The sequence below is a fragment of the Microtus oregoni genome, unplaced genomic scaffold, assembly GCF_018167655.1.
Source record: "Microtus oregoni isolate MIOR12 unplaced genomic scaffold, Mior012 000012F_ref0000307, whole genome shotgun sequence".
NCBI lineage: Eukaryota > Metazoa > Chordata > Mammalia > Rodentia > Cricetidae > Microtus > Microtus oregoni.
Genome location: NW_024543071.1, coordinates 46,694,063 through 46,718,274, shown reverse-complemented (window position 1 = coordinate 46,718,274; position 24,212 = coordinate 46,694,063). Strand labels below are relative to the sequence as shown.

Below are 24,212 nucleotides of genomic sequence, written 5' to 3'. Positions count from 1 at the left end.
ATGAGTAAGCTCCTGCACAGAAACAGCTTTATTAGAACTTCGGCCTTCAGACGGAAAGTTCTGGTGACAAGTGCCCTTAGAATTAACCCAGTAAAACATTTAAACATGACATTACAGAGCTATGGTCTCCCAAGTCCCAACAGACGTTTAAACAGTTTCACAAATGTTGCTACTGGTCTTGAAACAGACAAAACAGTGGTGTGGCTGAAACAGGGTCCCAGGCTTGTATTGCACCACTTGCTTCTGGATCTCAGGGAACAAAAGAATTCTTCACACAGGGACCATTGATCCAGAGGTTCACAGACAGTTGGTCCTGTGGGTTAAGAAGAAAGCACTTAAAATCACTTTCATAGAAAGCTCACCCAGCACCGTTTCCAGAAACCTCAGGTGTTCAACATGAAGCAGTAGGAAGAATCTCATCTCTCTTTAAATACCATCTCTGACATTACACTTAGATACTTATCTGAAGGTATTACCTAGGGGAACATACTAAGAAGGAACAAATCCCTGAAATTTTTAAACTTTGCTGATCTATTGCCCTTCATCTATTATTCTCAAATGCCATATGTAGGTTCTTGGTTGCTTTTCTATGGATGTCAAGAAATCAGAGACATAGTGTTGGCTGTCTAAGGAAACTATTTCTCCTTATCATAAGCTCTGCTGAAAACAATTTCGTACTCACAAGAAAAATGTAAGGAGCCTTACAGAGCGCAACATACTCATGTTTCTGGACATTTAGCCAAGTGTACTGTCTGTGACAGAAACAAGTGTCCAAGCCTGAAAGATCTATTATAAAATGCAAGCATGCTGAACAAACAGAATTCAACTTTAAATAGTTCCTTAGGTGAAATCTTAACAAATTGCCATTAGCCATGAAATAATGGAAAGACTCCTCTTACCTTGTGAGAAATGCTAAAATTAGGCTCATGTGATTTAGTTTGGGAGGAGACCGATGACTCCTGTCCTATTACTTGAGTGCCACCACAGAAGTCACTCGCGCTGTACCTATTTAATCCAAAGGGCTCCATCGATAATAACTTAGGCCTAAACAGAGCAAAGAGAAAAAAGCAGAGAATTGATAGTTGTAAACGTAATCTAAGGGAGAATAGGACATTTTAGTGGTTTCTGTACTACTTTAAAAATGACTGGAGAGAGTCAGGCATGGTGGGGCATACTGTGAATCCCAGCACTTGGGAGCAGAGACAGTCAGAGATCTGTGAGTTCAAGGTCAGTCTGGTATACAAAGCCAAGTTCCTGGACAACCAGGGCTGTTAGACAGAGGAACCCTTTCTCGAAACAATAACAACAAAATGATTGGAGAGAAAGGTAAGTGAGCTTAATAAATATGAATATAAAGTTTTTTTTTTTTTTTTGGTTTTTCAAGACAGGGTTTCTCTGTGGCTTTGGAACCTGTCCTGGAACTAGTTCTTGTAGACCCAGGCTGGTCTCGAACTCACAGAGATCCGCCTGCCTCTGCCTCCCGAGTGCTGGGATTAAAGGTGTGCACCACCGCCATAAACTTAACACTTATCCAGATGATATTGATCTAGAATTGATCCTAGAATAAGAGTTTCAAACATCATCTAATGTGACAAATATTCTCTCTAGAACTGACTATGATTCCACATCATCTACAACTAGCCTACACACAGAGAGAGAGACACACACAGAGAGACACACACAGAGACACACATTTGTGAGTGTGTATGCACAACAGCAGCAACTACCTAGTGGAGGAGAAGGGATTGCCATTGAAAATAGAATAGACTCTTAGACATATAGGCAAAGGATGCTCAATCATACCACAAGGGCACTTGCTCAACTACATTCATAGAGTTTTATTCATAATAGCCAGAACAAACAACCTAGATGTACCTCAACTGAAGACTAGATAAAGAAAATGTGGTACATTTACACAATAAAGCTATTAAAAACAGGGACAACAGGAAATTTGAAAGCAAATGGATAGAACTAGAAAAAAAAATCATCCTGAGGTAACCTAGACCCAAAAAGACAAACATGCTATCTACTCAGTAGCAAGGAGGGTTCAAGGGTGCTGCTTGATCTCCGTAGGAAGGGAAAATAGAATAGGTCTTGTGCATGGATTAGAATCTGAGTGATCAGGCAGGGGTGGGGAGAGAGTACTGAAAGAGATGCCCAGAAAGAAGATGCATTTCAGGGTCAGGCAGAAATCTGGCGGGAGGGAAACTCCCAGGTATCTACAAGGATGGCCCCAGCCAAGACTCCTAGCAATAGAGGATGCATAGACTGAACTGACCATTGCCCGTGACCAGGCAAGACTTCCAGTAGAGGGATTGGGACACCAACCCAGCCACATAACCTTCGACGTAGTCTGTCCTGCCTATAGGATGTGTAAGGCTGGCACATAGATGTGGAAGTGGCCAACCAATGACTGTTCCAGTCTGAGACCCATGCCACTAGAGGGAGCCCACCCTGGACACTGCCTGGAGTGCCAGGGCCCAGAGGCTGGATAACCCAAAGACGGAGGACAGAACCAAACAGAACAGGAGAAAAAAATGTAATGGTGCGTAGTGATATGCTGCTATACTCATAGACTGGTTCCTAGCTCAATTGTCATCAGAGAGGCTTTCGCTAGCAACTGATAAACAGATGCAGACATCAGGCTGGGCTCTGGGAGTCCTGCTGAAGAGAGGAATGAGGATTGTCAAGTCAGAGGGATCAAGGACATTACATGAATAGCCACAACATCAACCAACCTGGGCTCACAGGGGCTCACAGAGGCTCACAAAGATTGAACAGACAACCATGGAGCCTGCATGGGACGGACCTAGGCCCTCTGTATATATATGACAGTTGTGTAGCTTAGTCTTCTTGTGGGACTTCTAACAGTGGGAGCAGGGGCTGTCTCTCTTTCACTGACTTTTGGGACCCTATTCCTCATACTGAGTTGCTTTGCCCAGCCTTATTACTGGGGCAGGTGCTTAGTCTTACTGCAACTTGATGTACTATGTTTTATTAGTTTCCATAGAAGCCCTGCCCTCTTCTGAATAGAAACTGAAGAAGAATAGATGGGGAGAGGGCACAGAGGAGAGCTGGTTGGAGGGAACTGAGAGGAGAGGAAGGAGCAGAAACTGTTCGCAGGATGTAAAATAAATAAATTTAAAAGGAAAGAAAATAAACTTCAATCCACCACATAGAAAACAAGTCTAGCATCAAACTCATCTTGCTAAGGAGGAGAGCTGTCCTCTTAAAGTGTTGAGAAGTGATATCCCACCAAGCCAGTCCACCAAATTCCATTTTAGGCATTACAGCGTCCCTTCCATGTTGTTACTTCGTTCTCTGCATATGAATTAAAGGAAGGCAGCTTTTTCATAGATCCCATTGCCTGTAACTGCTCTGTAACTGATGTTTGGAAACAGGAGCAAACCCTGGGTTATTCACATGAGAGATAAACATAAGATTCTTAAAAAAAAAATACAGCAGTTACTACTGCAGCCACTGGGGTAGAGAGGAGGCTGGGAAAACAGCTCTCAGGATGAAGGAAGCCGGCACATTGCTGACTCTGCTCTGGGGAGTTTGTGGAGGTCATACTACTTTGAACTCTTTTTTTGACCAGGAAAGCACACCAGTTCCCCAGGAAGCCAAAGTGCCTTAGCCTCAGCTCTGGGGCTAGTTTCCTACTTCATTTACAGAAGACCACAAAGGACAGCTTTGTCAATGAGTTGCAGAAGCCCTGGAATGATCTGACACACGTGGAATAGTCAGATCCTGGCTTTAATATGTCGTAAGGCTTTCTATTGCTAGGGCTGTGCAATGCCTGCAACTCCAGGGCCTTCAATGAGAGAGAAGCTTGCAGTGCACTCTTTACGGAATTAATATCAAATGCGATGGATAAAGAAGGCGCTCACCACTGTAGCTGGAGCATTAGAAACGGTCCACTGTGCTTCTTGTAATCACTTGTCCATCAAATCATCTGATATTTGTCTTCATCTCTAGTATTATAATAATTCAACTCAAATTCAGCTATCATCAAAAGAATACAGGACTGAGGGATAGGGAAATCACTCAGCGGTTAAAGGCATACACTGCTCTTGCAAAGGGACCAAGTTTAATTCCCAGCACCCATATTATGTGGCTTACAACAATCTGTAACTTCAGCTCTAAGGAATCCAACACTTCTGGCCCCACAAGCATCTGCATTCATGATATGAATGCCCACACAGAGACATGCATGCATATGCTAATTAAAATAAAAATAAATATTTTTAAAAACTCAGGACTTTGAATAAATGCCATTTAAAATAAGTTCAAAGGCGCATAAAAAACCCTAAATATTTGTGATGAATTGTTGACTGCCATCCATCTGAATCATGTGTGTATTCTCATAAGCAGCACTAAACCTAACAGTCTATGACAAAGGACACATCCTAAATCTGCACTGTAAACAAGCAGACAAGTTGTCAGAGCACCTGGGGTAGGGGAGAGCTCGTTTGACTAAAGAACCAAACTTCAGTTTTGTGTAAGGATAAACGCTATGTGTGGCACCCAGATTATCGTGTTGGACAGGGTGGTGTGAAGTCTGAAGGACACAGAGCTTTCCCTGTCTCACTTTTTCCACCATCAGGAAACTTGCGGTTATAGCGACAATGTGGAAAACCCTCCTGAATGACTGAATATGACATGGCTAAGTCACAAGGTAACAAGAGTAGAGTGGACAGTGTGATACAGCCACAAAGGTCAAGTACATCTGTGGAACTGAATAAGAATGTGCAACATAGAACTGATTTGATGGATATTTGCATATTAAAATAGTTACATATTTGATTATAAAATTTCTGCAAATAAATGTTGGGTTCCCAATTCACTATATGCACATAATCACTTCAGGGAAAGAAACTCATGCTTTTAACTTTAAATGCTAGGAAACTATATACATAATGACATGATAGGACTCAGGGCAGAAAGCGGTTGCCACCAAACCTGACTATCTGAGCTTAACCCCAGCGACCAGCAAGGCAACACGGTAGGTAAGTGACTCTTTCAAGTTGTCCTCTGTCCTCCACACACGTTATGGTATGAGTACACCCATACACACCTAAATCTATATACATGTGCACATATGCACACACACAACATGTAACTTTTTTTAAAAAATTAAATGATAGACCCTAGGAGATATGGGAGTTTCCTACAAAATTCATTCAACTCTTCTTCTGTACACTTGCAATTTTCCCAACAACTAGATACTTTAGCAACTGTAGATGTGCCAGAGGAATCCTCTAAGGCATTTTAGTAGCTGTGCCTGCCCTCAAACATCGACCCATCAATGGATAAATTTAGGAATGTACAAGCAGAGTAGTCGTCTACCCGTACCTACCTCTTCACAGAGCAAATCACCTGGAATCTGCGGGTGAGCTCCTGAACCAGTCTGTACCTGATCTCAGACAAGATGAAGACATTTCCCTGGAACACCTGAAATGAGGAGGCATGGAATTGTGTGGCTTAATAACATGAATATAATCTGTCAATTCTAGAAAAAACGGGAAATTTTCATTTTACATTAATTTTGCAGAAATAAAATAGATGTAAAAAACATTTTATTCTCCTTTTTTTGTGTATGTCCTTAAACTCTTTTGCCTCTATCTGAACAACTAAACAGAAAAAAATACAAGATTGAGAACATTTTTATCTTTATTATCTACATATTTTAGTGTATTACATAATATTCACATGTCTAGTATATTAATATATTGGTGTTTTCCCTAAATGGCTGTGCAGTGCCCTTGGAGGTCAGAAGAAGGTACCAGAGCCCCTGGGACTGAAGTCACAAATTGACGTTGTGAGCCACTTTGTGAATGTTAGGAATCAGTCCCTTGTACTCTGGAAGACTCTTAACCCCTGAGCCATCTCTCCAGACCTCAACTTTGAACACTTAAAGATATATCTTCTGTTTCCAAAATGGATCCCCATGTACATATTTCTAGTTCCAGTGTCCTAAAATACACAATTTGACAAGACATGGGCTAAATAGAGAAGACGTAATCTTTAACAGTGGACTTTTACAAACCCCCTAACCAGAAATGTTAGCATTGCATGTATAAGTCCAGACCTCCTTCAGGAAACAGTCACGTGAGTTATAACTGTGGCAAAAGCTTTTAATTAGAAAAAAAAAATCCTGATGCTGGCTAGATGGTTCAGTGGGCAGAGCACTTGCCTAGCATGGCAGGGCCCTGAATTCAGTGCCCAGCAGAATGAAGGGGGGGGGGGGAGGAAGGGATTATGAGATTATGTATCCACAAAATAGGCACAGTAAAGGAAAATCATGAACCACTTACAAATTTACTGATCCCACAGGAAACAGCAGGATAAGAAAACTCATAGCTGAAGCTCAGGACCCTGGTTACGGAGCAGTTGTTTCCCAGGTACATGTCATCAACCCTCAATTCTGTGTCGTTACCAAAGGGCCTCCTTTCTATCCTCACGATCAGCCAGTCATCAGAGCACACTGAAATCACTGCTAAAACAACAACAACAACAATAGTAATGTACACCTTATTTAGCTTTGGTGGGAAATGTATCTTTTCTGAAAAATTGAATAGTACGAACTGCCTTTATGAAGAATTTGATGGACACAGTCAGAACATTCCTGACAGCCTTAGAATAGAGATTTTAGAATGGAATCAAACCTATTCAATAATCCTTTGCCTCTTAATAGCATTATTATGGTACAATCCTGATGGCCAGTCCAAGCAAATTAATAGTTGCCCATTTCCTCTTTTTATCCAGTCCAAGAGTTGTGACCTAGGTAACTTGATGATAGACACATTTCCTTTAGAAACCAAATCACTCATGAGCAGGCTAGCTATCATTCTTGGGAAAAAATATCACACCACGAGTTTGTTTTTCTCCCCACGTTAGGTAGAGTTCTGCTGTCAGCGCGGCAGTTGCTAGGTTAACAACACATATGTCTTGCTACTGAGTACAAGATTCATGGGCAGGTAATCTATTCCTCTCCCAGGTGAAAAGGGTGCTCAAAACATTAAATAGTTCACCGAGCCTATCGAGTCTGGAGACTACAGTCTATCCAGTGAAGGGCCACATCTTAGGGTGAAAACGTGGGAACTAGAATACAGGAAGTAAATTATTTTCTATCCATACAGGTAATCTATTTTCTTTTAGTGACAGTCACTCAAGGCCTTGCTAACCAGTGTCAGATCTGCGGATGGAGAACATCAGGATCCCCTGGGCATCCCTGCCCTGTGTAACCACTTCACACTTATTAGTAAGACCCTGAGCTCTCTCACATGCTTATTTTTGTAAACCTAAGGTAATGGGTACCAAGAATTGCAAGATGACCAAGAACTCTAACAGAAACAGGTAGAAAGCTGTGAGGAACAGATGGGAGCAATCGGCGCACACAGACAGGCATTTTTATAACACTAGTCTCTTCTGGAGGAAGGACCGCAACCTTTGTGTTTACCCGGCGTGAAAGATCAGGAAAAGAGTTATATTTGATAAAATAAAACAGATTGGTAGTACCATTGAAAGAGGGAGTTTTAAACCAATTTTATTCATGGGTTTTCTAGCACTAATCTAATCTGACTCAAAAATATTTAATTCCCAACCGCGCCCTCAGCCACACAACGCTATTCCCATCTTGTGTAGAAATATTAGACTCACATGACAAAAGGAAAAATACCTTAGGGCAGGAAAACCTCAGAGCGAGAAACCACCAGGTAGGTTTGACAGTCTCCTACCAGACTAGGATAACAGCTCCACCCTTCCCAGAGGTACCACATACGATCATGAAAAAAAGCAATAGAGGTGGATCAGGTTTGTAACGACAGCTTGCTGCTCGGTGGTTACTCGTGGTTTCTCGCTGTGAGGTTCCTGAAGAATGACTGCCTGTAGATATCAGAAACAATACTGTGTGAAAAATGCCTGTGGTTGTTTCTAACAAGAGTTTTGAAAAGAAAGGAAAACTTCAAAGACAAATGCGTTAAAGTACTTCAAAACAGAAGCAAAGCCCTCCAGGACGGTGGTTCTCAGTCTCAGGGAAACAACCCCTTTGGGGATGTAATGACCCTTCCACAGGGGTTGCTTAAGACCACCTGCATATCAGATATTTACATTATAATTCATAACTGTAGCAAAATTACAGTTACGATGTAGCAACAAAAATAATTTGGGGGAGTGGACACCACAACATGAGGAACTGTATTAAAGGGTTACAACATTAGGGGTTTTGAGAACCTTGGCTCTAGGGCCTGGTTGCTTGCTCAGCTGTAGATGCTTGCGTAGGGAGTGGGGACGGCCTTCTTGGCTGTACAGGGGAGAATGGTTGGTAACGTCCCTGAGCAGCCACAGGTGTACCAGTTACAACCCAGCTGAGACAATCAAAACTACCAAGCTGCCCTGGATGGCAAAACCTCCCCATCTAAAAGCCAGGGTGCCAGGTAAAGGTGAGGGGTGGGGGCTTTGATTCCGTAGAGACGCAGGAGAAAGCCCACAGGCAAGCGCCTCCCAGCAGCATGAGAAGCAGCTAACAGGCTACCATGCTAAGGCTAATGCGAGCCAGAGATGTTCTCTCATCTCCTGCACAGTAATACCAAGACAGATCCGGGTGTTTGCAGGTCGCTGGCTGTCTTTTCTTCTTTTATTATAACATTTTTTATTTATTTATCTATTTATTTTTATTTATGGGCACCCGTTGCACCATGTGGAAGTCGGAGGACAGCCCGCAAGAGTCAGTTCTCTCCTCCCTCCATGTGGGTTCCCTATGGACCGAACTCAGGTTGTCGTGTTTAGCGTCAAGCGCTTCCACCCACTGAGCCATCTTACCAGCTCAAACATTATTTACTTTAAGGTATAATACATCCCAAGAAATTTCCACTCATGGACACCTGGAAAAAATTAGACACGTGGCCTTCAAGTAAGTAGCTGAAGTTCACCCAGTTAATTGCCAGAGTTTGGGTTTCTCTTTCTGGAACCTCGGGGTCTGAAAGAAGCAATTAGAACCCATCTGCAATCTCCATTCTGCCGAGTACCCTCCTGTTCTGGGTTCATACATACAGACACATACCTCTGGCTAGCGAAGCCCTTTCTTGCTTTCTAGAATTCTATAAACCCAAGTTACAATAGAAACATGGGACTAGTTATTGAAAAGGAGAGAAAGAAGAGGCAGGAGGACTGTGGTGTGTTTCAGACGAGTACCTGGACTAGTGAATGCCCGGCCACCACATGCTACTACGTTCACAACATTCTTTCTTTAAAAATTAAAAAAAAAATTGAAAGGGTGGAAGCAGAAGGTTTACCAGAAACCCAGCAACAGGAGTAACCAGAGTCCCCGCTTTCAGAACTTGGAGTACGGACTAGGAAAAGCTGTCCTCTGGCCTCTACAGACCTTTACACACAAAAAGACGAACCTTTCAAAAGAGGTTGTGAATCATATAAGCTGACTCTGAAGAGCCATCAAATTGTTTACAATAAAATGAAAGGCCTTGAGCACAGGCTCAGCATGCTAACTTCAAGTTAACACTAAGCTTCATTGGAAACACCAACCCTCACTGTTGTGTGATCAGTGAGGGCAGGGTGAAAAGTTCCTCAGATAACTCTCTTTAAATCAACATCTTCCAAAGGTATTTATTTATACCTGGCTCGAGTCCAGAAGCATTCCACAACAGACAAAGGAGAAAGAACCCGCCTGACAGGGCTGTGAGCTTCATTTTGTCGAACTCCAAAGCCTCGAGAACCAGCCAACGGGAAACAGATGTCCTTGACGGTTTATAAACCATTGGCTACACTCAGCTGTCGGCAGTTACCCTCTGCTTAGATGGGGCAGAGGAGGCGGAGACTCTTTACATCTTCTCAAAATATGTTTGGATGCTCAACTTACTAGACCTGGATGGAGGTGGGGGTTCCTTGGACTTCCCACAGGACAGGGAACCCTGATTGCTTTTCGGGCTGAGTGGGGGGGACTTAATTGGGGGAGGGGGAGGGAAATGGGAGGCGGTGGCGGGGAAGAGACAGAAATCTTTAATAAATAAATAAATTAATTAAAAAAAAACATATGGTCCAGCCTGGAGTGCTGCATCGCCTCACCTGGAAGCCTGTTAGAACGCAAACTGCCAGGCTCCACTCTCCACCTACAGGATCAGCCATAAATCCCATTGCGGCAAGATCGCTGAGTAGCTCACATGCGCAGCTCACATGCGCATCAAGTTTGGCAAGCATTTATCTTAGCACACACTTAGCCTAGTACGCTAGACTTGGTTTTAAAAAATCATCCTAATATTGAAAGCTACATAAATCTGCCTGGCACCTCTGCCTGTATGGATGTCCTAAGTCACGCTCCACACACCTGTATGATTCTTGTTGCTTATATCCTAAGGAACAAGAACCAACGAATGTCGGGGGGCTGACAGGTGGCAAGTTTCTGGTTGGCTTTTTCTCTCATTCTCTCATTGTGATTTAGTTTTAAATTCCCGGAACTACTAATGAGGTTGAGCACCTTTTCAACATGTAGTTTCCTGGGAAATTTTTGAAATGGTTTTTCTGGTTTTCTAGTTAGTTGTGCATACTTTACAGAGCTATGTGCCATGGTGTGTGTGTGTCTGTCTGTCTGTCTGTCTGTCTGTGGAGGTCAGAAGACAGCTCATGGAAGTTGAGTCTCTTTCATCATGTGGGTCCCACAGACTGGCAACTGCCCATCTGCTAAGCCACATCCCTAGCCCAGACGGAATCTCTTCTACCACTTTCAAAGATGTTAGTAAATGCTATTTTGGGTGTGGCTGGGAGGTTCTCACTCTGAGACTAACATTTAAAGAAGACACGTGCTCCCGCCTCCCCCCTCCCTGCCTGACTTCAACAGGTGACATTTGAGCATGGTCTAGAACTTGAAACTTGCAGTACCTCCTGGTTCTTAGACTACGGACTGGACTTGGGCTAGAACAACATTGCTGTCACCTCTCCTGATTGCCAGCCTACAAACATCAGTAATAGGGATTTCTGAGACTCCACAATCATAAGAACCAACCCACTGCTTTGTATGAGTATGTACCTCTCTCTCTCTCTCTCTCTCTCTCTCTCTCTCTCTCTCTCACACACACACACACACACACACACACACACACACACACACACACGCTGGACGCACACACTATGAACGAATGCTCCACGCACCCACACACCTATACTAATACAACAGAGTGTCTTGGTAAACAGAAGAATTAGTTATAGTATGTTCTAATCAGTCTTTCCCTTTAGTATACTGTTTCTATTTTAATAAGCACTCCAGACCTGAGATCCATAAAATATGCTCTAGTGCTCACTTTGAGAGCTTTAGAGGTTGTTTAACATATTTAGATTTCGAATCTGCTTGAAATTAACTTTTGTGATTGAAAAATCACACCATATGGCTGCCTAACCAGGTGTTAAGTAACCAAGCTCGCTTATTTGAAAGTGGAGCTTCACGAGCCTGCACCAGGTCCTCTGTCTATGTATTATAGCTTTCGGCTTAGTATTTTTATGGGACTTCTGAGTGTGTGAATGAGTGGGTCCCTGATTCTTGTGCCTGCTTCTGGGTCTCCTTTCCTTTTGATAAGTTGCCGTGTCCGGTCTCAGTGTGATGGGGTTTGTTTTCTCATACTGTATTTTATTTTGTCACGTTTGTTTGTTATCTCTAAAAGCCTGTTCTTTTCTAATGAGAGACAAAAAGGGAGTGGCTCTACCAGGGAGAGAAACTGGGGGGAGTAGTGAAAGGAGAAACTGTACTCAGGATATATTGTATGAGAAAGAATCTATTTTCAATTTTAAAAAAAAAAGAACTTAACCAAGGCCTCTACATTAGGTAGAGGCTGAAAGCACAGGCACAACCTGTAGCATGGCTTTGGAGGTGCAGAGTTTGATGTAGTCCAGTCTGAGCTTGCACTTACTATGTAACTGAGGATGGCTTTGAACTCCTGACCCTTCTATCTCCTCCTCCGCAGTGCTTGGATGGCACGCATGTACCACCACACGCAGAAATTATATTTTCTTCAATATGTGGTTTGTTAATATAAAAATTATGAAATTATATTTCCTTGTAAAAATATACAATTAGTTTTCTTCATATCTAGGTTCATGATTGTTTTACATGTTTACTTTACTTTCTTCATGTTGCCTCATGTCCTGCCTAGACTGTCAACATCTGAGTCAATGGGCATTGAAGTAACCAGCATTTCACTATGAAATCTGTGGGGTTTGCTGTAGGCTATTTTAAGCTTTCCCACACTAAATCTTTTTGTATTATTCACTCAGCTTATTATCATTGACTAATTAATTTATCAAATATTCCTTGCATCTAACTAAGATGACTATCATCCATTAATCAGAAGCAGTGATAAATATCTAATTTTTCCCATTATTTAGTCTTAAATTTATTATCTAAATTACAAATCAAACTATTTACCTATCAGGTATTATTTTGGGTCATGTATTTCTGGATGGGTTGCCCACATTTTAAACTTTTTACAACTACATTCATCCATAGAAATTGTATATTTTCTTCTCTTTACCCACTGGTAGCTCAAGCTCAAACCCTGGTACCCACATCAAGGTAGAGAGAACTGACTCCACATAGGTGTCCTTTGAGCTCAGTACAGACTCCTTAGCACACATGACTGCTTGCACATGTGTGTATACACACATATACTAACAATATATTTTAAAATAAGGAGACTCTGGCCTCCACACTCACACAAGAATACATACACATGCATAGATCATGTACACAGAGAGACTTTTAGAAATTTAACTTTATAAAATGAAATTAAAATTTCCCCCTTCCATTCTCTTGAAGCTTTCCTTTTAGATTAAATTAATTTTATCCTTAAATATGTGGTAGAATAAAATAAAGCAAGCTCTCCCTGAAGGTCCATAACTGGAAAGTAATTAGTGTCTATAGGAGTTTTTTAATGATTCTAAAGTAAATTTGTTGGTATATATATATATATATATATATATATATATATATATATTTGTTGTTGGTTAATATATTTATCGGTACCAGCTAACAGTTGAGATTCATCCGCAAAAAGTGCCCTGTGTGGGTTTTGAACCTACGTAATGTGCTGGTTTTGTGGGAGCCTAGCCAGTTTGGATGTTCACCTTCCTAGAAATGGACGGAGAGGGGAGGACCTAGGACTTACCACAGGGCAGGGAACCCTGACTGCTCTTTGGACTGGAGAGGGAGGGGGAGAGGAGGGGAGAGGGGGAGAAGGGTGGGAGGATGGGGAGAAGGGTGGGAGGAGGGGGAGGGAAATGGGAGGCTGGGAGGAGGTGGAAACTTGTTTTTTTTTTCCTTTTCTCAATAAAAAAAAAAAAGATAGTGAATTGCCTGAATTTTGGTGAGAGTAATGCAGGCATTTGTTCATCTTCAAGCTCATTAAAGGGCACACATTGAATGCGGGAAAAAAAAAAGTGCCCCGTGTGATGACACCCCTCTGGCTTCCAATGAGCTTTTAAAGCTTAGTGGCTGGCTAGCTCTCAGCACCATTAACTGTATTCTTGATCACTGTGCACACTTCATGATCTTTGTCTGGGGTTGAAATCTCAAAGGACCACAGGTCTTTTCATTTATTGAAACTTTTACATATGTATAAATTTTTCCAAAGAAGCCTCATGTTCAGGATACTAATCTCTTGATTTCTATAGAATGACTAGGAAAAATAAATATATTATGATTTTCATCCAACCCTGCACCTTCAGTTTATTTATCTATAGTTCAGAGATCAGGTGAGAAGAGGCTCAAAATTCCCTGAATTCACATGGATTTTAAAGTATATTATATTTGTGTGTGTGTGTGTATGTGTGCGCACATGAGTGTACATATTCATGTACCATGTCATACATGTGAAGGTTAGCAGACAATTTACTTGTCTAAAATAAAAAAGGCTATAACTAATATAAGAAAAACTATATTGTACAATACTATATATAATATATATAGGCAATACATACATCAACAATGCCTAGTCTATTAGCATTGGACAAATTCAGAGAAAATACTCCATTATCTATCCTATTATGGTGAGTCCCAAAAGGTAGTGCCTAATTCACTTTCTATTCTAACTTGCATTACCACATTTCTATATCCCTCCTTTTCTTTTACAACAAGATCCCTGACTATAATCTCCTTTGAGACTAGTTATCTGTTATGCAAAAGATTTGAACATAAGAGAATTGAGGGTAGAAATATGGTGCAGAGTAGATGTGCACAGTCCCCCAAATATACATTAGCATAGCTAAGTAATTTCCATGAAAGCACCATAATTCAAGACAATTTTAGGAAATTTTAGGAAATGGGAACATACTAAAATATCTTCATATCTAAATCCTTTATGGATAGAGTTAGAAGTCCTGAAGAGGAAATTAGACTTGATGGAGACTGAAGTTATGGGTCCTTCCTTGGCTGTGTTCACTGTGAAAAAGCTCAAGGATGTTAGTTAAGTTTAACAGGTGTCACAGAAGACAGTTGAAATCAGTGACCTCATGTTAAATACAACCACCACCCTCTTTCTCCGCAGAGGTAGGAATGAAAACTATGTACAGACATAAAACAGGTGCAATGTGGCCTCAGTGACAGTCCACCCAGTACTAAAGTAGAATTCTGTCAACTGCATCAATGTATTCCAATAAAAAAAATAGGGTACAGACCTAAACAGAGAGCTCTCAACAGAAGAATCTCAAATGGTCAAAAGACACTTAAGAAAAATGCTTAACATCCTTAGCTATTAGAGAAATGCAAATCAACAAAACTTTGAGATACCATCTTACACCTGTCAGAAGAGTCAATACCAAAAACACTGATGATAGCTTATGCTGAAGAGGACGTGGAGTACGGGGAACACCCCCCCCACACACACTGCTATGGGAATGCAAACTTATACAGCTGTTTAGGAAATGAGTATGGTGATTTCTCAGAACATTAGGAATAAAGTTACCTTAAGACATAGCAATACCACTCTTGGGCATATACCCAAAAGATGCTCAATCATACCACAAGGACATTTGCTCAATTATGTTCATAGCAACATTATTCATAATAGCCAGAACCTGGAAACAACCTAGATGCCCCTCATCTGAAGGATGGATAAGGAAAATGTGATACATTTACACAAAGGAGTACTACTCAAAGGTTAAAAAAAAAATGACATCTTGAAATTTGCAGGCAAATGGACAGAACTAGAAAAAAACATCCTGACTGAGGTAACCCAAACCAAGAAAGACAAATATAATATGTACTCACTCGTGAGTGGATTTTAGACATAAATCAAAGAATAACTAGCCTACAGTCCACAAGCCCGGAGAACCTAGACAACAAAGAAGACCCTAAGAGATACATGCATGGATCTGCCTAGGAGGGAGAAGAAGACAAGCTCTCCTGAGCAAATTGGAAGTGTGGGGGCAAGGAGAGGGTGGAAGGGTGCCAGAGACGGCAAAGCATTGCCCCTCCACATGTGGTTCCTGAGATGCAGGAAGAAATTCCCTTCAGGCAACCCTGTGGTAGCTAAATGATACAAGAAACCTTGAAGATTTTGATGTTCAAAGATTAAAACACCCACTTGTTCTTTTTTCATCAGTTCATACTCCTAAAGATTTGGTTATATAGTTAAATTTGACAACATCCACCAAAAGTTTCTTGTATCAGCATAGATTATCATATTACTTATTCTGTAAAACTAATAGTATTCATTTTCTCAAGACTCTCAGTTAACATATTTCAGAGTGAGAGATTTATTATTTAAATTTACAAGGCCCATAATCGATAACTTTAATTTGACATAACCTTTCTCTTTTTCTTCATTATTGAAAAGGTAAACATAGTTCTAAATAACTAACAATATAAAAGAATATAAAATAATGCTGAAAATTTTTTGCCAGATTACTTATTAGAGTATCTCCCAACAAAGATAGATAAAAATGTATGTATGTCCACTATATACAGAATAAAATAAAAGGAACTATATAAGCTATAGCATGTCTCTAGGGTACAAATTTATAGGCTCATATTCATTAATTTTCCAGATTCCTAAATTTTTATAAAAGATGTGCAAGAATATTAAAAAAGAAAACAAAAATAAGCCCTTAAGCTTCCAATATCAGCAAGCAGGCTTTTTCATTGAGGATTTAGTCTATTATCTGTTTTCTCATGGCTCAGATAATTCCAATAGTTTGTGTTTTTCTGCTAAAGTAATCAAAGAAAACTTTATGCACCTTAACTTTGCATAAAATTAGCCAGTTTAAAGTACCTAGTTCAGAGGCATTTCATATATTTGCATGTATGCAGCTATCAATTCTATGGCTTTATAGTATTTTCATCACCTCCCTACTGGAAAACCTACAACAGCTATGCAATTCTTCTGTGCGGGTCTAAATGCCATGCAAGCTCTGATCTTTCCATTTCTATGGACCTACCTCTTGTGGGTCACATAGTGTGTTACTTTCACATATACATTCTTACATTTAGTGTGCTTCTAAAGGTTCATTCACATTGTAGCCTATCAGTACACTTCTTTATGTGGTTGGATGTTTCGTTGTATTGATAAGCATGTTTGTTCATCCAAGCAATAATACAATACTGGGAGGAGGAGTTTCCATCTTGACAAACAGTTCTCTGAGTCTTTCTGTATAATACAACTGTTTTCAATTCTTTGGGAGGATATGGCTTACATGTGGGGGTGCTGGGGATGGTTGGATGGTTTGGAAGGTTTTTGTTTTTTGTTGCTTTTGTTTTTTGTTTTTTTAGAGAGGGTATGTTTTGTTTTGTTGATGGTCATGCTATAACTCAGGCTGTCCTGAAACTCACTATGTAAACAAGGTTGAATGTGTTTTATTGACTCTTATTCACCCCATTGCTGATGGGAGATTCTCATTCAGAGCAATGATGATAGTTAAACCTGCAACACCCAAAGCTAAAGAGACCGAATTGTCAGCAGCTCATTAGTAAACCCTTTCACAGCCCAGGAGGAGGGACTGAAACAGCCACCTAGGGGACTACAGGGGCCATGGGACACAGTCCTTGCAGAATCAAGATGAGGTGATCCTTGGTTCCTACAAGAAGATATGATTGACTTGTCTGAGTGATTCTGCAGGCTGCCAGGGCATTAAACTCCACCATCCAGAGATAAGCAGGGTTGTTTGTCTCAGGGACCTTGTTTTGGGGAGCTGAGTAGGGAGGGAAATGCAGAAATGAATTATTATGCAGGCTTCTTTCTCCAGACATCAGACAGCTCACAAGCTGTTAGAGGAACCACCAAACTTTTTCATGACTACAGTAGACAAAGGTTCTAATTTCTCCACTTCCATTTGGAAAAAAAATCCTTGTTTTCGTTGTTTTGTAATCTTAGTGGTTCTGAAATGGTTATTTCGTTTTTATTTGTGCTCCCCTAACAATCTTGAGTGCCTTTACACAGTACTCAGGATGCTGAAGCAGGAGGATCATTGATTTTGAAGTCAGTCTATGCTTCATAGTAAGATCCTGTCTCAAATAAAAGGGAGTGAAGATATGAAACTGTCATGATTACCTAGTAGCTGTGGTCAACTGATTCACGATGTAAATAATTTTAAGAGGACATCTAAGAACTTTTACAAAATTTTTCAAATTCTGCTAACTAGACTACCACGTCCAAAGTAAAGATATTTGGAAAATAAAAATTTACTTTTGGTTCAAAACTATCAAAAGCTAAACAGAACCTCATTTTCTCCCTAAATTTTATTTCTCTTTATGGGCCAGAAGGAGAAATCCAAGACTTCAAGCTGGCTTTGACATATCACTACATAACAGAGAAGAAGGATGGAAAGAGGGAGAACACAGGAAAAGCAGAAGTGAGTCTTCTGTCAGCCCTCAATGGACAAATCTGACCTCATCCTTTATTACTCATCCCCATAAGTAAGTGATGTGGGAATCAACAAGAGGGCTAGGCTGAGAGTAACAGCTGTCACTCTTCATGTCACTGTTCATGATGAAGACAGCCAAATATCAGCCTTCAATTATGTGAGTCAGGATTTAAGCTTTGACTGTGAATAAAAATAGCTACTAAAAACGTGAAACTTTGGGGATGGAGAGATGGCTCAGCAGGTAAGAACACTTGTTGCTCTTGTAGAGAATCTGAGGTTCAGTTCTCAGCATCTGCTACTCGAGTTCCAGGGAGTCTGATACACTCTTCTGTCCCCTGCAGGCACCAGGCTCAAATGTGCTACATATACATACCTACAGGCAAAACCATATACATAAAATAAATTTTAAGACTCTAAAACAACTTTAATTTTAAAAATTACATCATTACAAATTTAAAATACAAGGACATTCCTTCCACCTTCTCACATAAAAAGTTCACAAGTGTGGATTGCAAAGCATGTCCTTCGTTTAGAATGGTAACTTTGGAATGGGTTAAAGACGATTTCCAAGGCAATGCACTACCCACGCAGCCACCGTGCCATAGTTAATAGACTTGTGTCCCCATCCAGAACTCATGGTTTGATTTCTATGTGTAATCAGAAAGGGTAAAATGCACATGGCCCACAGAGGAGAAAACTGTTTCTATAGCAAAAGAAAACAACACACACAGTAGATTAAGTAGCACTGCTAAGAAACTATAATGCAGGCAGAATCATTGAAACTCCACAGGGAGGAGTGTGAGAGGAAATGACATCAATCTTAAACCTCAAAACCGTTAGAAAAGTTTCATCATTAAAGTAGCACACATAAATTACATAGACATCAAAGTACAATTGCATCTCTAGTTTTTACTTAAAACATCAATTGATGCATATACAAAATAAAAGGTCTGTCCTGAAGCTAGAGACCATTTTGGTACCTTAAGAGAAAATGCCTTTACTTTGCCAGAACACACGGCTGATGTTACAGATAACATTTATATTACCACATTCTTGGGACACCTAATCCTAGCCACATACCTGTTGCAATCACCAAAAGTTTTTTTCTGGATAGCAAGATTGATAAAATCTCTATTAAGACTCAGGTAGGTACAAAATTATGTGGTATCTGGGAGAATAATGAAAAATTCTTAGGTCAACTATGTTAGTCCAACAAAATGTCTCAGCGCGTAAACATGTTTATCACCAAGCCAGCAAACTGAGTTCAGATAAACAGATTTGCCACCAAGCCTAACAAATTGTGATCTACATGATGAAAGGAGAGAATCAATTCCCTTAAGTTATCCTCTGAACTCCATGTATGTGCCATAGTCCATGCAAGCCCACAGATAGATAGATAGATAGATAGATAGATAGATAGATAGATAGATAGATAGATAGATAGATAGATGATATAGAGATAAATGATAGATATTTATGGTTATTCTTTTTTTTTTTTTTGGATTTTCGAGATAGGGTTTCTCTGTAGCTTGTGGTTCCTGTCCTGGAACTAGCTCTTGTTATTCTTAATCCAGAAAAATAAAATGTGGATATGAAAACTATACCAGCACTCATGTTGTTTGCTGTATTATTCATATCAGCCAACATATGGAAATGACCTAAATGCCCACTCATAGAGAATGATATATACAGATTGGATATAATATATCTACATATATTATGTATAGATAAACATGATATAGAGATGAATAAACACACAGTATTTATATATATTCCACCTTATTCAGAAAGAAATCCTTTTTTTGCATTGTTTCCTAGAAGAATCCAGCCACAGAAAGATTGTGCATTGCACACAAGCCAGTCAAAGGTGAGTTTTTTGTTTTATGCTTGAGCATTAAAAGACATCTGTCAACTTTATAAGTTTGTTTGGACTGTATAACCAAACCTCTGTCCATGGCATATGAAAGGGTGGCATATAATGAGTCATGATGACCCTGCAACCAACAAGATTTATCATGTCTCATTCCGTCTCAGAGCTGCTTTCAAGTCATGGGATGAGCATACACATCACCTGTCTTGTAAATTTTTCTAGTTTTATTTTTTATGTCTGTAGCCAAGATTTTCAGTGCATCTCCCCCAATAAAATCTGGTCTCTATTAATTTTGAAGGAATCCACAGCCTTTCATTTCCTATGAAAGCAAAAGCATAACCTCTCTCCCAACATGATACATTTTCGGAATTCCATTTTAAAGTTAAGACATCTCTAAAGTATCTAGGTTGGTTTAACTCAGCAATTTCTTTTACAATCCCATGTCTCTCAGCAGCTGCTGTTTGCTCATCAGCATTCAAAAAATTCAAAGTCAGCAAAGCACCATAAGGATCTAGACTCCCTGTGGTTTTTTTAAGTATTACTTTACCATTTCTTTTAAGACTTTACTTAATTATTTTTCAACTTATTTTTTTTCTGTGGTTGTCTATGCCCATTTTCTTTTCTTCCTTAAGCACCTATGCACACTATAACCTGTTTAATTTTTTTGTTTGTTTGGTTTTGGTTTTGGTCTGGACCTGTTTTACTGTTTATCAGTAGCATTCTCTGACCACATGAGCCAACCCTTAAACTGCTAATCAGCAGGTAGGCACTCTGCCTTGTGGCTTTGGCAGTTGGCTCCACCCCTTCTCAGCTGTGAGAACCACACCTTAGGCTAAGAGCTGTGTTTAACCAGGAGTTGCATTTAATCTTCCCAGCTCTAGGAAGTTGGTACTCATACTGTGCCAAATGTTTTTACTTCTCTTGCTGTTTCTGCTCAGCATCCTGGCTGCTCAAGTGCTCTGCTGCCCAGCAGCACCTCTTAAAGAAGCCGCAACCTTTTCATTTTTTTTCCAGCTTTCCCAGTCCCTACGTGGAAATTCAGTCCCCATGCTGGGCATCATCTATAGTTGGAATTTTGGGCTGCCAACCAGCTCCCAAATAAAGGCACAGGGACTTATTAATTATGAATGCTAGGCTTAGCAAGGCTTGTCCCACTGCCTCTTTTAACTTAGTTTAACCTGTTTCTATTCATCTACTTTTTGCCTTGGGGATCTTTATTATGTATGTCCTACTTTCCTGCTTCCTCCATGTCTTGCTGCATGGCCCCCAGTGTCTCCCTGTCATCTCCTTTTCTTTCTTCTACCTCAAATCTAAATTCCTCTTCCAACTTGTTCTCCCTTCCCAGAAGGTCTTCCCCTACCTCCTCCCTTGCTTTTAGCTGTTCAGCTTTTTATTCGAGCAATCAGGTGCCTTAAGCAGACAGGTAAAACAGCAACACATCTTTACCTAGTTAAACAAATATCCCATAACAAACAAATGCAGCAGAGCTTTGCACTTAAACAAATATTCTGCCACGGTATCCAAGAATGGTTGTCAACTAAGAATGGAATCCTCCCTTATACATCTGCATGCTGCAGGTCAAGTCAGCCAACATTCCATTATGGATGGGGAGAGACTCATGAGGCTCCACCCCTACCTAAAGTATTATTGACAATTGATGACACTAGAGGAGGGAAAGTCATTGTTATAGGAGTATGGCCACAGATAGGATGCTCAGGCTCTTGTGAATGCCCCCATACCCATTCACATACAGGCAGCACTAGAAACCCTAAGACAGGATGAACAAGATGAAGTTAGGTAAACAAATCATAGTGTTTAAAGTCCTCCATTTGAACTGATAGCTCTTCCATGAGACTGATAGTGGACAGGATGGATACATAGAGAGCATTTTCATATTATATATAGTAAAGACACATTTCCATTCCATACTGTAAAAATGAGTCTGTATGCATATGCTATTAATTTAGCATGTACACACTTGTTGTGGAATATCTAACTATGCAAAAATGTATCGCATTTGTTTATGTTCATCAAGCTGGACTCTGGTTCTGTGAAAGAGCAGCCAGGCTCTTAATCACCAAACCACCTCTCCAGCCCCAAACAACTTCTAACCAAGGACTTCCTTACAAGACCATGGGTGAGGGTTACATACAGATGCATGAGTGAGCCCCAAAACAGTTATACACAGAAAAGTCCCACCCCTAGGTGATCTCCAAAAGCTGTGTAGATGAATCTTCCTTTTAACTTTCCACCTCCTGAGTCCATTAGCAAACATGGGGAATTATGCAGGCCCAGGTGCAGCAGCTGGGGGAGGAGGGAGTAGGTGGCTGTAAACTCCTCTGAGAGCCAGCCCCCCTCCCACTACTCCTACCATAAGGGAACACTAACAGGCCAACCTTAGTCAGTCTCTGAGGAGTGATCACTGTTCTGATTTTGAGGATGGTAATGGCCATGAAATTCCCGGAGGACAGCATCCACCTGGCCTTCTTATGGTTTCTAAACACACTGCAGAGTAGAGGGAAAGTCAGATGAGCTTTTTACTTAGTGAATGAGATTTTACTGGAAGTGGAGGGAGCTTCACCAACTGAAGCTGGGCATTTTTATCTGTGGATTATTATGAAGATGATTTCCTCTTAGGCTGTACTGTTTAACTGAAGTAATGATTTTATACATTAGTAGTGTTAGTCTAAATAGAACTTTGATGATTAGGGGTTTTTAACAAATATAGTAAGGGACTAGGATAGAGGTCAGTTTAGTGGGAAAATTAATATAGGTAAAGGTAGGCTATAGTGTTGCCCCTGCTCCTGATAAAGCAGGGGTTGCAGAGGACAGAAAATAACAAGAAAGTGTCATGCAGCTCAGACTTACAAGTTTCTCTTGAGGAGCCATATAGACTGTGTGGCTTAGGTTAATGATTAAGGAACGCAATCGAGTCCCATGAATTAGCTCAAATTCTTTTTGATATTGGAAAATGTGTTCACAGGTTTTAGTGTACATCATGACTAAAACAAAGCTTTAAGCAATTGTCTTAATGTAACTAGAACACAAAGAATTGGGTGGCTAGTTAGTTGGACTAGTTAGTTAATATGAAAAGTGAAGCTAGTAACCTGTTTTCTGGCAATATAAAAACTGCCTATGTAAATGGTTATGGCTTAAAGGCTCCTGATCTATGAGAAGTCTAAAAAATAGATATTTAACTATGTTGGTTCTTGGGGGACAGTTTGCTTTCCACCTGTAATATGTAAAATGTTTAATCATGTAAGGGAAATGGGAAACATTTTTTACTTGTTTTCATTGTAATCATTCACTTGAAAAACAGAATGTAACCACACTGTAATTTTTATATTGCTTGAAAGAATTTACTGGAGTATATAAGCTGTAAGGGGAAAAATAAAGACGTCAGAAGGAAAACACCAAGGAGGATGGAGAAGGAAGGGTGGAGAAGGAAGACATCAAAAAGGAGTAAGAAGGGAAACATCAGGGTAGAAGAACAGAGCAAGCAACAGAAAGAATAAAATAGAAATTTTTATCCCTCAGAAAAAGAAGTCTGCGTGTTTTCCTCACTAACTCTGCATCCCATTTCCAGTCTTTCTGACCTGCAGAAGGCTGGACCATTTGCTCATTTTATTAAACTCTAATGTACATTTGAACCATGTGAGTATCTTACCAAAACACTAATTACCAAAGGGTAGATAATGCAGAGTCCAGCCGCCAGTCTGCTCCATTCTCGCTATCTGATCACTGTTCCCACACCACTTACGGCATTCAAATGGCAATAACTGAAGAGAAGGGTCCAACAGAGCCAGTCAGTCATCACTGGTGTCTTCTCTATGTGTCATGGTCAGGGAGGACCAGGCAGAGACAGTGTCTTCTGGGCATGGCAGGAGTGTTGTAGCTGCTGAGTTCATGTGTACATAAAACCTGTCTAACATCAAATCAGTCAGCATTCCAGCATGTAGGGAGGAGGGGCTCAGGAAGCTCCACCCCTAACTGAGCAGCTATTGACTGATGATCACTGGGGAAGAAAAAGTCAGGTTTTAAGGCTGTGGCACCCAGGATGTCAACCATGCTCCAGTAGAATGCCCAACACCTTAGTATAGGGGCAGCACTAATTAGACTTCCTAGGTTTTTTTTTTTTAAGAACAAAGTTGGGAAGTGTAGAAGGAGTGATGGGCTGCGTTCCTGCCGCCCAGCTCCTGGCCGCCTGGCTAGCTTAAGCCCCGAAATAACAACACACAAATTGTATTCATTTAATTCATTTACTTGGCCCATTAGCACTAGTCTCTTAATGGCTAACTCTCATATCTTGCTTTAACCCATATCTAATAATCTGTGTAGCACTACGAGGTGGTGTCTTACCAGGAAGATTCTAGTGTATGTCCATCTTGGGCTGGAGCTTCATCGCGTCTGACCCAGAAAGGAGAGGCATGGCAATTGCCTCACTTCCTCCCAGAATTCTGTTCTGTCTACTCCACCCACCTAA

The 24,212-nt window shown here is 40.5% G+C and overlaps 1 protein-coding gene across 1 annotated transcript; it reads right to left on the bottom strand.

Moving 5' to 3' along the window:
• Positions 1-239: 239 nt before the first annotated feature.
• Oosp4b (oocyte secreted protein family member 4B) lies at positions 240-23,454 on the bottom strand. The gene is made up of 5 exons (XM_041662174.1): positions 23,412-23,454; positions 6,318-6,499; positions 5,360-5,454; positions 900-1,044; positions 240-313 (listed from the first exon to the last, which is right to left on the bottom strand). The coding sequence occupies exons 1-5, from the start codon at positions 23,452-23,454 to the stop codon at positions 251-253; spliced, it is 528 nt and encodes a 175-aa protein (XP_041518108.1). The 3' UTR covers positions 240-250.
• Positions 23,455-24,212: the final 758 nt, after the last annotated feature.